At 37.0% G+C, this 16400-nt stretch overlaps 1 protein-coding gene across 10 annotated transcripts in view; it reads right to left on the bottom strand.

Moving 5' to 3' along the window:
- The window catches only part of TENM3 (teneurin transmembrane protein 3), a 1852170-nt gene that overhangs the window by 143648 nt on the left and 1692122 nt on the right, over positions 1-16400 (bottom strand). For all 10 annotated transcript variants that reach the window (XM_078393883.1, XM_078393884.1, XM_078393889.1 and 7 more), the window contains 5 exons: positions 14678-14892; positions 10202-10412; positions 9645-9746; positions 9274-9468; positions 1260-1460 (listed from right to left, as the gene is read on the bottom strand). In XM_078393883.1, coding sequence (XP_078250009.1) covers positions 1260-1460; positions 9274-9468; positions 9645-9746; positions 10202-10412; positions 14678-14892 — 924 coding nt within the window. The remainder of the gene's footprint in view (positions 1-1259; positions 1461-9273; positions 9469-9644; positions 9747-10201; positions 10413-14677; positions 14893-16400) is intronic.

The raw sequence follows: 16400 nt of genomic DNA, 5'->3' as shown, positions 1-16400 counted from the left end.
AGTACAACTAGAGGATTCATTTATTATTTTACAGCTTCCTCCATTTTTAAAGCATAATCAGTGAGAAAATATTTTATAAAGAAAGAGAACACAGCATTCATAATCTATGCACATGGCCATTTTAAAATCTATAGAATCTGTACACAGATTCTAGAGCCCTATTTGGGCGTTCAAAATACGGCTGATCTTAAGTTGGCATTAGGGAGCACAGTTATGCTGTAAAGCCCTGTCTTCCAACATCACCTGCACTATCTACCTCTCACATTGATAAAGTGCAAATATTTATTAAGAGGAGGACTCTTCTTTACAGACATTCATACAGAAACCAGAGATGCCTGGGAGGGGATGCTACATTATGTTTGTGAGATGAAAGGATACACAGTGTAATATACAAATACAATCACTGTAATATCTCAAGATATGAAATTATATTGTAATGTTGGAGGCTGGTATGTTAGCACAAACAGACTGCAGCAAGGCAGCTGAGAAAAGTTTCACTACAATATGGTGACCAAGGAGGTATCGCATCCTTATTTGGACTGTCAATGCATAGCATTTCAATGAGATTTCCTTAGTAAACAACTTCAGATTCTATGTGCTATATGGAAATATTTTACATGTGATATATAATTGGATATGAATTGGACTTCCCACTTCATTCATTATGCAGGATGGTGTTCTTCAGTCTCTGGCATCCTGGCCATATACATTTTACTATAGTGCCAAAGGCAACTAGCTATTGCTCTAAGTTTTATGTACACTGGGTGTAGACTTTGATTATACTGGGACCTGTTATCACACAATGACACAAATCCTCTTACCCAGGTATGCTCATATAGCATATAACTTTTGGAGGTAAATTGCCCCAAGTTAAGAAATCACTGAAGATTTTATAAGTTCTATAATGAGTTGCCTTAATCCCAGTGTGGTGTAGTGTATAGGGCGGTGAAAAAGGATGCTGGAGAACAGGGTTCAAATTCCCAGTTGGCCATGGAAACTCATTGAGGGAGTGGAACTGGTAAAACCGTTCCTTAAATATTTCTCTTACCTTAAAAGCCCTTTTAGGATTGCTGTAAGTCGGTTCCAATTTGATGGCACAGGGCACACAAACACACATATGATGCAGTATGCAACTGATAATGTCTGCAGTGATATCTTCATTGGGGCAACTTGCCTCCAAAAGTTAAACCATTTTTGTAGCTATGCACAAGAATTTTGGCCAGTATTTTAAAATGACTTAGTATAAACAGAATCCTTACCATTAGAGCAGTCAGGACCAGTCCAATTAGGGTCACAAGTGCAGGTGCCACTTTCTTGAAGGTATGTTCCATGGCCAGAACACTGGTCTGGACACATAGTTTTCAGTATTTCACAGTTGTTACCACCCCATCCTGGATTGCAATGGCATTCTCCATGGATACATATACCATGATTTGAACAGGCTGGATCTAAACAATCAGCTGAAATAGGAAATCAGTTTTGTGTCTATGAGTTCCATCATCACTTCCCGTAAAATAGACTGCACTATATTCAGGTTACAGCATAAATAATAAGTGAACTAGATAATAGTCCTAATAAGCCCTTAAATATGAGGAAGCTTATAAAACAAAAGTTTTCAATACAAGACCTTTTGCTTTAATAAGAGAATGTACAGCAACAAAAATCCACATGACAACTGATCTAATAAATACATGAAAATGTGTATGCATTAATCATCAGGAGGTCTAGAAAAACATCTAACAATAGTCATGTCATGGACTGCAGAGTATCCACTTCTAGTCAAAAACACAGATAAACATTTGTATCCAAGTTATCATTTCTGCAACGTCTGCTGTGTCACACATCTTCCGAACAAAACAGAGCTTGCAGAAGAAATATATTTATACAGTTATATTGATCAATTTACAATGATATCAACGTATATGCACTTTCTGTAATGAAGGGGAATTACACAGGTAATTTTTTTCTTCATTGCTCTGAAACTTTATCTTCATTGTTTTGATGCATGCTCATTTAACATAACTGTATGATGAAATGAAGTACAGTAATTCCTTCTGGTTTTGTATTGTATAGTTGCTTATAAGATATAACACCTAACAATCTTACCCCAAATGTTTTTTTCTTTCCTCTTAATACAATATGACTTTTTAGAATTGATAGATTGTTGAATTCTAAAGAAGAAAGCCTGTGTGAAGGATTTAAGGCTGCAAAATCAACTATCAAGATAATCCAAGTTAATGGGGGGATTACAGCAAAGCTCAAAAGCTGGAAATCTAATTTCTGTCTCTAGGGTGGAAAGAAGACTGGAAGACATCTTACAGGAAGGAAGGCCCCCAATACTTTCCTATGAATTCTAAAAGTGTAATCCATAACTGGTGGCAGTGACACTAATTTATGAGCAGAAGGGAAATGTACCTCGGGGATAGTAGAACAAACTTCCAGAAATCCAGAAAGAAATCTGGAGAAGTTTTTTGCGGGCCTTCTGCACTCTTAGTTCTGACTGAATAATCAGCCTTGACTGGCATCCTACCCCAACAGCTCCCAGAATTTTATTTGAAACGGAAGGATCTATTGCCCTTATTTTTGTTACAGTAAAACATGAGGGTCACTGAATCTCATGAATAAGGGTAGGGTGCTAGGCAGCATAAACCTACGCTATTTAAATATTCAATCTAATTTAATTAAAATAGCAGAAAATTATGTGCTCCATACACTGGACATAGCAAACCACTTTTCAGAAAAGGCATTTGTAAATCTATTAATTGTTGTCTATGCAATATCCTTTGTGCCATCTTTCAAATATATGCTCCAGCTATCTCCAATTATATCCTATACAGTGGTGCCTCGCTTGACGACGTTAATCTGTTCCAGCGAAATCGCTATAGAGTGAAATCGTCATCAAGCGGGGAAAAAAACCCAATTGAAACACATTAAAAACCAGTTAATGCGTTCCAATGGGCTAAATACCTAATTGTCCAGCGAAGATCCTCCACAGGACGGCCATTTTCCAGTGCCTGTCTTGCAAAAATTAAGTCCTGAAAACAGCGGGGAGCTATTTTGCACAGCAGGCGGCAATTTTGAGAGCCACAGATCAGCTGTTTTCAGATCATCGTAATGCGAAGAATTGGTTCCCGAAGCAGGGAACCAATAGTCGTAAAGCAACTTTTGCCCATTGAAATATCGTTTTGTGATCACAAAAGCGATCGCAAAAACCTCATTTGGATTTGTCGTTTAACGAGGTAATTGTTAAGCGAGGCATCACTGTATTGGGGAAATATTATTAGATTATTAATTTAGTATTGGAGCAATCTTCTAATTCTGCAGATGTACATATTTTGTTAAACTATCTATCTGTCTCAAATTAACAAATAGTCAAAGGAAATGGATTTCCCATGCCCTTACAGTGGTAAAATGACTGATAGTGGAAAAATAAATACCCATCCTCCATTACTTAATGAAATGTATATCTTTTCTGATGTCTGAGTACATGACCTATAGATGGTAATAGCACATGTACGGATACAGTGGTGCCTCGCACAGCGAGGTTAATCCGTTCCGGATTAACCCTCGCTGTGTGAAAGCATCGCTGTACGGGAAGGAAAAAGCCATTGGAATGCATTAAACTTAGTTTAATGCGTTCCAATAGCAGCTTTACTCACCATACAGCGATGCTTTTCCAATGGCCGGCAGCCATTTTCGCGCCCTCCCCTCGCTTAATGAGGGCGCGAAAACGCTGCACGTGGCCATTTTGGGGCTTCCGGCAGCCATTTTGAGGCTTCCGGTGGCCATTTTGGACCCGCCGAACAGCTGATCGTCGGGTCGCAAAGCGAAGGTCGGTAAGCGAAACGCTTACCGACCTTCACTGTGCGATTTTCGGCCATAGAGGCCATCGCTCTGTGATTGCATTAGCGATAAAAAATGTCCTCGTAGAGTGAATTCGCTCTATGGAGCGCTCGTTGTGCGAGGCACCACTGTATTTGGTCAGCTTCCACTGAAGTTTATGTCTAGGTTCTTTTTTGGACACTGGGACTTTTGAATGAAACTGATATTCTTTTTTACCTGATCCTTCTCAACAACTATTTTGTTCTTGCTTTTCAATTTGGATAATTTGTTTTTAGCTTTTCATTTGGGGGCTATGCTCTCTTTTCCACTTGTATGGCTTATTTTTTTTCTTTTTTTAATGATTTAAAATATTTTTTAAAAAGTTTAATTTATGTTGCAATTTTAAGCAATCTTATTAAGAAGCAAAGTTATCTGACTGCAATAGAACTCCTAAATAAACAGGAATAGGATTGTGCTTTTGTTGTTCAACCAAGAGACATAATAAAATGTCAAACACAAGTAAATAAAGATGGTCTATCTTAAATACAGGTGGTTAGAGCAAATAGGATGAATACCATGGAGGTTAGAGCAGTTATCTGCTGGCTGGGGGATTCCGGGAGTTCTAGTACCAAAAAGGAGCTCCCAGCTCTATATTATCAATGTACTTTTGTTCATTTTTTGAGTGGCCTCATCAAGTTCAGGGTGCACTCAAATTTTACAAAATAATTTTATAAGGAAAAATTTTTACATAAAAATCCAAACAAAATGCTTTGTACAAACAAGGCTTTTACATATTCTTCCTTAGATTCAGTATAAAAAGTGTATGCTTCTGTTTTGATTTCAATTATACGAAGACAATACTCAGGCAATATATTCTGACATGAGGTCTTGACATCTAGCAAAGGCATTTCAAAGCCTTAATACAAAGTAATTTGTATATTTGGAAAAAAGATGGGTAGTTCACAATCTTTGTAAAACACAACTAGTATGTGTCAGAAAGAGAAATGAAGATGCTTGTGTGGTAAAAATTCTGCAATTCTAAGTTCTTCTATATTTAAACTAGGAAAGTGTTGGCTTTCTGTTTCTCAATAGAAAGAGCCAAATAATTACTATTTATTTCTGTATGCCTTATACTACAGGTGATTTACAAGTGAACATTATTGGAAGTGACTCCAATTCAAGCAGAGGAACATAGAATCAGAATCATATAAAAGTGAAATTGAAAGGGGCTTACAAGGCCAATATGTCCAACCCCCTGCTGGGGTGGGGCTTCGTTGCAGCGAGACTGGTTGGGCTTCTGCATCAGAACTTGGGTGGGGGGAGGACTTTTACTAGGAGAAGTAAAAGCCTGAAAAAACAGAATCTGATTGAGAAGGGAGGTGGCCTGGGAGATTCCTGGATTGGCCTTTCTTTGAAGTCACAATCTGAAAAGCAGAAACTGGCTGGGTGCCATATTTGGCACAGAGCTGTGAATGCCACAAAGGCAGAGAGCTGAAAAGTATAGAAGGATTTTGGAAAAAATAATCTTGACCAAACTTGAAGTAAGTGGCTTGTTTTACATATGGAACTGCTAAGGTCCTAAACAAATGAAGAGACTGGGTGTAATCTGTTAGACAAAGTGACTAGACCTATATCTGGCCAGACTGGTGAACACTCCCGCCTTCACCTGAGGCTTGGCTGAGAGAAACAGAAAGAAAGGAGGAGGGAGGGGGAGGGAGAAAAAACACATTTGCTTCTATTGTGGCAATGAAACTCGCTCCTGCAGGACAATATAACTACAGTGGTGCCCTGCTTGACAACGATAATCCGTTCCAGGAAAATCGCTGTTAAGCGAAATCATGAACCGGAAAAGAAAACCCATTAGAGTGCATTGAAAACCGGTTAATGTGTTCCAATGGGGAAATACCTCATCATCCAGCGAAGATCACCCATAGAGAACAGCCGATCAGCTGTTTAAAATCGCTATCTTCCAAAGCTTCTGTCTGGAAAACAGCCATTTTGTGAAGGGAGGGAAGCCATTTTGTGAAGGGAAGCCATTTTGCGGAGCCAGAAAAAACATTGTTTTGCGAACAAACGGTTCGCGAAGCAGGCACCTAATCGACGTAAAGCAAAAAAACTCCATAGGAATCATCGTTTTGCGATTAGTATAGCGATCGCAAAAAATTCGTCGTCAAGCGATTTCATTGTCAAGTGGGGTCGTCGTCAGGCAGGGCACCACTGTATAAGCTACTGATGGATTTAAATCTGTGAAGCAGCCAGAAACAGTCTTGGGAAAGGCCTTCCTCCTGTCAACCTTCTGCCCCAAGCTACTATTGTCAATAACTATTTTGGTCACTACCTGCTGGAAAGAAATCCAGATAATGCATCTAATTATGGAACAACAAGACATTCTCAAGAATGTTCAAACATGGACTGAATACAGTCTTAATGGACTGTACCAGATGAAAACAGAGATGGATCAGCTATTTGAACAAATTAAAGATGTGGAGACAAAAATGGAATTTATAGTGAAGACCCCTTATGGAGATGTCAACAGCAGATTATAGCAAATGATGAAATTTACTATGAACTTCAATATGAAAGAGAGAAGAATCGAGATGATGGGGCACATGCTGTGGCAGATGAAACAAAGGAGATAATACGTGGAGTGGATGAAGCTCTTGAAAATGGATGCCTGGTCCATAAGACGGAAAATTAAAGACGACATGATTAAAGGGGCACAAAATAATGGTTAGAATATGAAGATAGTGCAGTGGAGATAAATGTTAAATCTAAGAAGGTATTTTGTGGTGAAAGAATGTATGATAAAATGAACACAAATTAATGGTTATAACAGTGATTCAGAGCAATATAGAACAATAGATATAAGACGGTAGAATAATATTAAACTTATAAAACTAGTAAACTTAAAGATAAAAAGAAAGATAAAGTCGAAGAAAATGGAAGATTAATAATGATAATTATGGAAAATTGTTATAATGTTTTTTCTCTTTGTATGATTTCCATTTTTAATACAATTGTATAAGCAGATATAAGAATATTTTTTGCTCTCTGGAATTTTACCCTTTCTTACCATCCCCCCCTTACCTGGCCCACTATTTGTACCATAACCCCTATCCCTATGAAAATGAAATAAAATAATAATTTAAAAAGTCCAACGCCTGGTATTCAATGCAGGAATACAATCAAAGCATATCTGCCAGGTGATTATTTAAGTTTTTCTTGAATGCCTTCACTCTTGGAACACTCACCAACTCCCGAGGTAACTGGTTCCACTGTCATACTGCTCTAACAGGTAGGAAGTTTTTCCTGATATTCAACCAAAATCTGGCTTCCTTTAACTTGAGCCCATTGTTGCATGTCCTGCACTCTGGGATGATGGGGAACAGATCTTGCCCCTCCTCTGTATGACAGCCTTTCAAATACTTGAAAAGTGCTATCACCCCTCACGTCTTCTTTTCTCAAGGCTAAACATGCCCAATTCTTTCAGCCTTTCCTCATGAGGCTTGGTTTCCAGCCCCCTGATCATCCTTGTCGCCCTCCTCTGAATTTGTTCCAATTTGTTAGCATCTTTCTTGAAGTGTGGTATCCAGAACTGGACACAATACTCAAGGTGAGGCCTAACCAGTGCTGAATAGAGGTGAACAAGCACCTCATGGAATTTGCAAACTATACTTCTATTAATGCAGCCTAAAATAGCGCTTGCCTTTTTTGTAGCCACATCACACTGTTGGCTCATATTTAGCTTGTGACCTACGACAATTCCGTAGTTTTGCTGAGCCAGTTATCCCCCATCTTGTGTGCAATTGATTTCTTTTTCCGAGGTGCAATACTTTGCACTTATCCCTGTTGAATTTCATTCTGTTGCTTTCGGCCTAGCGCTCCATCCTATCAAAGTCATTTTGAATTTTGTTTCTGTCTTCTAGGCCGGGTATTAGCTATTCCACCCAATTTTGTATCATCTGCAAATCTGACAAGCATTCCCTGCACTCCCTCATCCAAGTCATTAATAAAAATAATGAAGAGAACTGGGCCCAGGACTGAGCCTTGGGGTACCCCAATAGTTACCTCCTCCCAGTTAGAGAAGGACTCATTAATCATCAGGTAACAACATGGTAGAAAACTAATTTGAAAGCCCCCCAAAGTAGTTTTACCCATTTTGGGGAGTGTGGTTTTATACTTTGCTCATTATTTTCCCCTCTCCAATCCTTTAGAGCTAAAAAAAAATCTTGAAATATTCTACTCAAAATGCTTTTAATATCCTTAAGACATTCCTTTAAAGACAGAACTAGAAAACATTACCTAAACATTTGGGGAACAGAGAATCTGTATGAACTAATATTCTGACATTAACAAGACAAAGTTAAAATATAAAGATATCTATAACAGAGGGCCAAATTTTGAAACTAGGTCAACTGAAATGAATATTATAGGTAAAACCAAAATAAAAATTAAAAAACAACATCTGATTAAGTGGACTTGTCCATGAAAGCTCACATTAAAATATATAAAGGCTAGTCTTTAAGGTGACTCTACATTTTTGTCTTTTTTCATTTTTTATTTCTATTTTGCTTTTGCATATAATACTTGCACACACAGCTACCCCTTCTACTACTACTGAAATGAATACAAGATCATTTGTTTGGATGAAACTGCTAGGAGACATTCTCTGTGGGCTGTTCTAATAATTTGCAAGCCCAGTGTTCTGACAGCTGTGTAGTTATCTTCAGCCTGTTTAGGAAATAAATGGGTTGCATAGTCTCTATCTTTCTTAATTCACTTTAATGTGCTTTAGATGATGGGATTTAATTTAGCAATTTGACTCAATAAAAGATTACACTTGTAGGGTCAATGGTCTGAAAATTTAATTCCAGAGACTTAATTGTACTACTTTGTATGTGTGGATCAATAAAATCAATTTGATTGAGAAGGGAAACCATTTTACCTCTTTTTAAAAATCCAACAAAAATAACTGCAAAGTTCACCACAAAGAAAAAGTTATCACTACAACACAAATGTGAATCATCATTTTTCATGGTGTTAGGCTCAATCATTATTTTCCGGAATTTAGTTTATATAACACAGTAACAATTTTGTTTTTTGTCTGTTTTTTTTTAACCGAACCTTCCATCAAATAACAGTGTTTTCTTTTTTCCTGACTGGTCTCAGCTAGGAGATGTAGTGAAGAGCTTAGTCACAGGCCAAGAGGTTAAAATCTATTTACGCATTCAATAATTAACATAACTAAAACCCACAGATCTAGGAATATTCTCTACATCCTACACTTAATATAATTGAAGAATCTGAATGCAAATGATATGCATGAATGTGATACTTGATTATACTGAAAAGGCATTAGGAGCAAGAGTTATTTGATCTTAAATTTAGGGCCTCAAAAAAACAACAACCCACAACTGCAGTCAATGCTAAGTACATATTTAATATATTTACCTTCCTCACAGTTTTCTCCTTTGTATCCAGAGTTGCAGGCACAAGAGCCCATGATGCAAATCCCACGACCCCCACACTGAGGGTCAATGCACTGGGTGGTAGGCACATCACACTCGGTACCTTTCCAGCCACTGTAGCACAGACAGCGTCCTTTGGAGTACTGCCCATTGCCACTGCACAATACTGGGCAGGCTGCTGTGAAATAAAACATGACAGAAGACTTAACGCAATTCTTTTCAATCAAGCTTTAGAGGCAGAAGAACATCTACACAACAAGTTGTACTTCAGATTCTTTTTCTTGCTCCTCTAGTAACTACTTGTGTTTCTGCTCCTTATTTGTATTGACTTAAGAAAGAGTTCAGTTTATATACCTCTTGAACAATCAGGGCCCAGAAATCCAGCAAAACAATGGCATGATCCTGATACACATTCTCCGTTTCCATGGCAATTCCGGGGGCATTCCACCACAGACTCTGAAAGAGACCATAAGAAGAGAAACTCTAACACAGTGCAATCAAAGCAGTTAATAAAAACAGCAGAGAACATTCATTTAAATCATTGGTAAGTGGCAGCAAATTAAGATGCTTCTGGAAGTGTACACGTAGTACATTTACTTCCTTTGAAAAAGTAAATAGTGTGCAATTACTGGTTTTAGAATGTTACTTCAGTGGCAAAGGAGAAAAAGGCTACACATTTTAATAAATTTGTTACAAGTTTTTTCAGTCTATCAAGAGAGCTCAGAAACATGCCAGAAAGATATATTTAGTACACACAAAAGATGTTTGTTTGTTTTTTGCACAATTATACACAATTCAAATAGTTTTGTGAAAAACATTCAAAATCTTTAAAAGATAAGATACAATCTTCTCTATTAAAGAAAGGTTTAGCTGCAGCATTTGCTAATGAACATTGTGGATATTATGCTTACCTATTACAATGGTATTGAAAGACACCTGTTCTGCATTTTTCCCATCATTATAAAAAGCAAGATGCCAGATCCCAGCATCCAAATACTGGATGAAACCCGCTTCATGAAGACTGACAGACCTTGCCTGTCTATTAGCCCGCTCTGATTCAAGAAGATTCCGCTGTTCCCTTGCAATCAACCGGCTCCCATCCAAAAGTTCCACAAAGTCATACTACAAAGGAAAACAGAGGAAATGCTGCATGTATAATCCATTTATGTAGTGTTGTTTTTATGTATGAAATCATTTTCATATAGGTAATTGGGCATTTAAATTTTTTAAATGAAAGTTCCTGAAGTACTTTCCACATTTAATGTTCAAAGTACTGTAGTGTAGAATGCAACCAAACAACATGTAGTTTGGTGGGATCATAACCACACAAGAGAAGTCAGAATAGAGGTGGGCCACAGTAGCTTCCTTAAAATGAAGAAAACATTGTTAACAAAAATTTAAGATTAGCAGTTAGAATGTGCATTGTACAGTCTCTATATTCTTAGTTCAACTATACGGCACAGAATTATAAACTTTTTACTCAAGAAGGGGACCAGTAAAGAAGCATTTGGTGATTAACAAAGATCAACAACAGAAAATCTCATCTCAGTTTAAAACATAACATTAGAATAATAATTAAAGCATTGCGTTTTATTAATAATGATAGATAGGTTATGTGGAGTACGTCAAAATTAACAGCAACAAAGAGCTTTTTAAATCTTCAGATGCTTGGTGCCTTATTTTCCTACACCTGAAATTAGGAAAAATACAGTCAACTCCTGGTCATGTGTACAGACTAAGAGAGTAAACTAAGAAATCTTTCCATGGCTATGAGCTTATTATTTTGACTCAAGTTATTATCTCTCAGATTCACATATATTCTGCAATGTGTAAAATAACAGCACAAAATCTATTCTGGAGGCTTGTTACACTGATCATGAGCTGAAGTAAAATAAGTATTATGGATACTACAGAAGTAATATAAATATGGCAATGGCATCTTTATTATATCCGCCACTGCTGAAACTTCTGTCACCGAATTTGTATCATACTAAATGGCTTCATTTTCCTTCTCTATCCAGAGAGTAGAGTTTTTGTAGAAAACTCTACAAGTCCCCAAATGTAGCTCATAATGTCATTTCTGTGCTAAGTTGGGGTCCCTTCTGTTTGCCTTACCAAGGGCACAGTTTGTGACATGATGGTTGTGACAGTAGTTCACCATCTTCATAGTGGCTGTCCTGTGAGCTTGCCTGGTTTGTACTGGCATGTTGCTTTCTCCTACCCACAGGTCAATTAGACGCAGACTTGCCTGGTTGGGTTGGGACTTCTTGGAGCACACTGGGGGAGCAGAGCTTGATTAGGGGAGGCAGCGTTGGGACTTCTGCTCAACAATCCCTCCAATTATGTATGACTTCTATGAGGCATAGGTGTTGTTAGTAGGATTTATATTACTTAGCTTGGATTATGTTGATGAGAAGTTGTATATTGTTGTAAAAATGGTCTTGTAAGCATTTTAATTGGTTAAAACATAGCAGTTGGATGCTTAGGACCAAATCCAAACTGGTGGGAGACAAACAAGTGGCTTCCTCTCCCAATATGGAGGGGGAGTCCCTTGGGATCCTGGGGTGAATGCTTTTTCATACTACAGTACTTTAAGGAAGTCTGATAAAGTTGTGATCGTTCAAATTTTCCTGCCTTCCTTTTGGGTTTTGTTGTTTTAGCTATTTGCCTGGGATTGGGACAGAGCATCTTTTGTATACTATGGTTAGGGAGTAGGTACAGCTTACAACAAAACTTTTAAAATACCAACTACAGTACTCATAACTAATATAGGCAAGTGCTCATCACTAGTTTTTCACTATTTTGAAAAATGCCAATTGTTTTGATATTAGAAAACAATGACATTGGTGACATTGGTTGTTTTACACCAAGCAACAGAAATCCCTAATCAGTTTTCATCTTATAACTTTGGAATCTATGCTAGGTTTCAGAAGAAATGTGGATCTCATAGCCTCCTGCTTCTGGACAGACACAGAGAGGGAAAAAATCCTATTTTCTCCTCACGAGAGTCTTCTGCCAAAATTTTTACTGGATTTCTCACATATTTTGTGGATACTTCCAGGGAAGTAATTCCAAGCTGTGCAAGATTTTAACAATTCCCCTTCAAAATGGCATATTTTCTGCTCTTTCTCTGGAAAGAGCATCAAGATGGACAGGATTTTACAATTTCCTGTGCAGATCAATAGACAAAATAAAGTTGGGATATGAGACTGACTTCTTGTTGTCAGGGGAAGCTAGGAAATCTCTTTGGTGAATATCTATTCAGGAAGGAAGAAAAAGGATTTGCAACCTAGTTCAGTTGTGAAAATGAAAATACCAACAGGATTCCAAGAAAATCAATGGAAAGCAGATGGATACATTTTCACATTTCTGCCTACATTCTGCTACACCCATACCCCAGTGAATCAAAATTATTCTTAGACGGAAATAGGCTTTTGTCTTCTTTGCACTAAAACACCATAGCTGTCTGGCAATTTACATAATGAAATGTCTTACTATGTCACTGCATGCCCAATTGTCATTTTCCATTGGGCAGGGCTACATGGAACTATGAGAGAAACCTAAACCTAGAGAGTCACCATTGTGCTTTCAATCACCTTCAAAAGTAGCACTGGTTTCTGTACCATGACAGACTGTAGAAACAAGCTTTTCCACAAGGAAATAAAAATGAAGTAACTCCAGAGGAAGTGCATTGGTTGCTGTAAGCATTTTCAAAATCTGTATGCACTACAACATTACATCTGTTTTTCACTTCCATGGATAGGTTCCTATATTTGCTGGATATATATGTGGCTCCCTAACACATTTTTGCTTGAAGCAACCAAATCATTTGTTATTTTGTGAAATCTCTTTAAATAAACATATTGATTAGCTGGTTGTAATCGAACTGACATTTTAAGAAAGTGTCTGAAAGACTTGCAGACTACCACTGACTATTTTTGAATGGGCAGCCACTATCAGTTATTTCTGGTTGATTTATTTATGATGTCTGAGAAAAAAGAAAGCTCTGTAGCCCAGACTGTTCGGACACAGGCAAAGCTTACAAATAAACAGTCATTTTGCCACATTGAGGAATAAAGTTACAAAATAAGAGGGAACCTGCAAAATATCATTTCTAATTATATTAAAAGGTACAGTAACAGCTGCTTAGAAAATAAACAATTAAATCTGATGTTTCTGTTTTAAAAACAGACTGAGAAATGAAAAAAAAAAAGACCAAGGCTGTGCCAATCCTGTTTAGTAAAAATTGGTGATGACATTAATATATTAAGCAACTTATTAACTAGAAGGGGGTTGTCAAAGCCATTTCTACTTCTGATTTTTTCATATGTGAAAGGTTCACATTCAAGCATCTAAGCTAGCAAAATAAAATAAAATAAAATAAAAAACCCACAACTGCACATGCACGTAGCGGGGGAAACAGGATTTGGGCCTGTAAGCCCAAGTGTTTAAATTCCAGAACACTGTCTTGCTGATAGCAAAACATATTAGGAAAAATACTTGTGTCTAAAGTATAAAAAAGTCAGGCACTTGGTATGTCTGTATTCAGATCCTTCCACGAGTCTAGGAACTACAGATCTCTGGGTCCCACCAACCAGATGCAAATATGTGCTCTATCACTCCCATCAGCAAAAGTGAGGTCACAGGAAATGAGTGCTCGTATTCATTTCTGTCTCCAATGCCGAGTGTCCCTGCTTTCTAGTCTATATGTATCCCAATGTTTCCCTTTTCATGTGTTTTTCCTCTCTCCAAATGCCTATAATTCAAAACACTGAGTTTTCCTCGTTCTTGGTTTGCCTTTTCTACTCATCTCACTCCAAACATATGTTTCTATCTTCAAGTCACCTATTAAGTATTTCCCAGGGAGTGGTTTTGTGATCAACAGCTGATAGCTTTTCACAGTCACTCAGTGGGCAGCTTGCCTTTCTCTTGCCTCTCACCCTTGTTAAGGCTGCAGCCAGGATATTTCTTTCACAGAATCTGTCACATTTGGGTCAAATCTTCTAGATGGGGATACTGCTTCAGCAATTCAAATGTTAATTTGTTGGCAGGCAGATGAATGTAAAGGGGATTGTCTCATATGCAGTATTGTGCTAAACTGCATTTTTCAAAATGGGCCAATGCGTGCCCATTTTTCTCTACCTGTGGTAGCTTACACAAGTAATCAGGAAATTTCCATATGCAGCAGGAATGAAGTGTCAAAATTACATTTAAAAAACTAACATGAAATTAGTGTCAATATCATCAACCTGAGACAATACAGGAAACAGAAATAATTAAAATGGAATTATTGAAATAACACAGAGCAATAACATATTCTAAAAGCCATAATGCAGTTCTTTTCAAATACTGAATCTTGCTTCCACTGAAACAACTGCTATTCTTACTTGAGTATGCGAAGGTGGTAAGCCTTTTCGGCCATATACTCCAATCAATGCATCTTTCTGAAGGGAGATATTGAATTTCAGAAACTGTGGTTGATCAATAAAGACTTGCGACCTCCAGAAGATCCCAGGAGGAACCTCTTGCATTGCTCTTCGGCCTATATCAAGCTCACCAGAATCTATAGTATTGTTCTCTTGTGCAAATCCTCCTAATTTTCCTGTGAGGTTAAAAAAGAAGATATTAAACCTTTGTTTTTTGTCACTCTTTAAATAAATATTTAGACTCCTTTCAAATCAAATATTACTTTAGATACTTTTAGGGAATGTTAATGATTTCAGAGAATTCACTGAAAAGACAACAAAAGGGCAGTTTACATAAAAACATTCCAAGACAAAATCCAATGACTTCCCAAAGGTATAGTATATTTTTAGGCAAGTGTTGTCCCATTCTGATTTCTTCTAACCTAATTAGTTTACTAAGTGTGCATCTTGCTAAGTAGGATTAACTGTGGTGTTTATCAAGCTGTCTAAACACTTACAATTGAATTCCTACAACTGAAAATTAAGATGAAATGGAGTACATAGAGATTTGCAGAGAAATTCTCATGTAAATAAGTGGCAAAGCAATCAGCGAGACTGATAAGCACAATTTTACACTACATTAGAGACTAAGGCATTCATTTACACATTAGGAATACTTTGAGGTTTTTTTTTTCCAAAATGCACTCATCTGTGCAAAAAAGAATTCTCTTTATGTAAATTAGTTCACTAATGTACAGACTGGCACAGGCTATATACATGCTAGACCTTGGAAAAATGGTAATCCTATTTTAAATTTATGTCAATTTGTTTTGAAATCATATACATTGGGTGTATTAAGTTGCAACTACTATTATGTCTCACACAGCTTTCTTTTCTAACCACTGTCTGTCTGTCTGTCTGTCTGTCTGTCTGTCCGTCTTTCAATAAAAAAAATCTTATAAATATAGTTTTTGTATAGAATGACATAACTTCCCATCTTTAAATCTCTCTTCAGGCTCTATTCTTATGTTATACATGCAAGCTTTTTGCCAGACCCTGTAGACATAGAGTTATCTGTACAGTTTTTATTTTTTCTGCTATTAATAACATCTCTATACCTTTTTGTTTTTGGTTTTGTCTGGTGAGAAATATTTCAGAATAATTCTAGAAATTTATTTTCTCTGTAACTCCAAATTCAAAAAGAAAGCTACACTAGGCAGAACATACACTTCATCTACAAACACCTATGTTCCATATTACTTTAAGAAATATCTGCAAATGGGCATTTAAAAGTGCTCTTTGCATCAACTGTGAAAACACTGTCAAACATATATCCTTTTCAGAGGAAACTGAGGATAGTGAAAATAACACTTTAAAAATCAGAAGAAGAATATTTCCTTTTATCTTACGCTATTACAGAACAGAACAAGAACTAAATGGAATGAATGTATTCCTGTCACAATTTCACCCATTTGGAGCTTCTATGTAAAAATTTACCTATAATTACCTACTACACCAGGTTAGTATGAAAATAGCATTGTAATGGATATGTATGGGCGGAATGTTAGTATGATGGGCTGCTGAATGACTGAATGCTAATTGGTTAGCATGATTGGAATATTGTGGGAGTAGATTTCAGAAGATGAAAGTTTAGTTAAGATTCAGAGATCAGAAAAAAATAGAGCACAGAGTGAGATCTGAGAGT

Source organism: Pogona vitticeps, chromosome 5, assembly GCF_051106095.1.
Source record: "Pogona vitticeps strain Pit_001003342236 chromosome 5, PviZW2.1, whole genome shotgun sequence".
NCBI classification, from domain to species: domain Eukaryota; kingdom Metazoa; phylum Chordata; class Lepidosauria; order Squamata; family Agamidae; genus Pogona; species Pogona vitticeps.
This window is presented reverse-complemented; position numbering and strand designations above follow the sequence as displayed.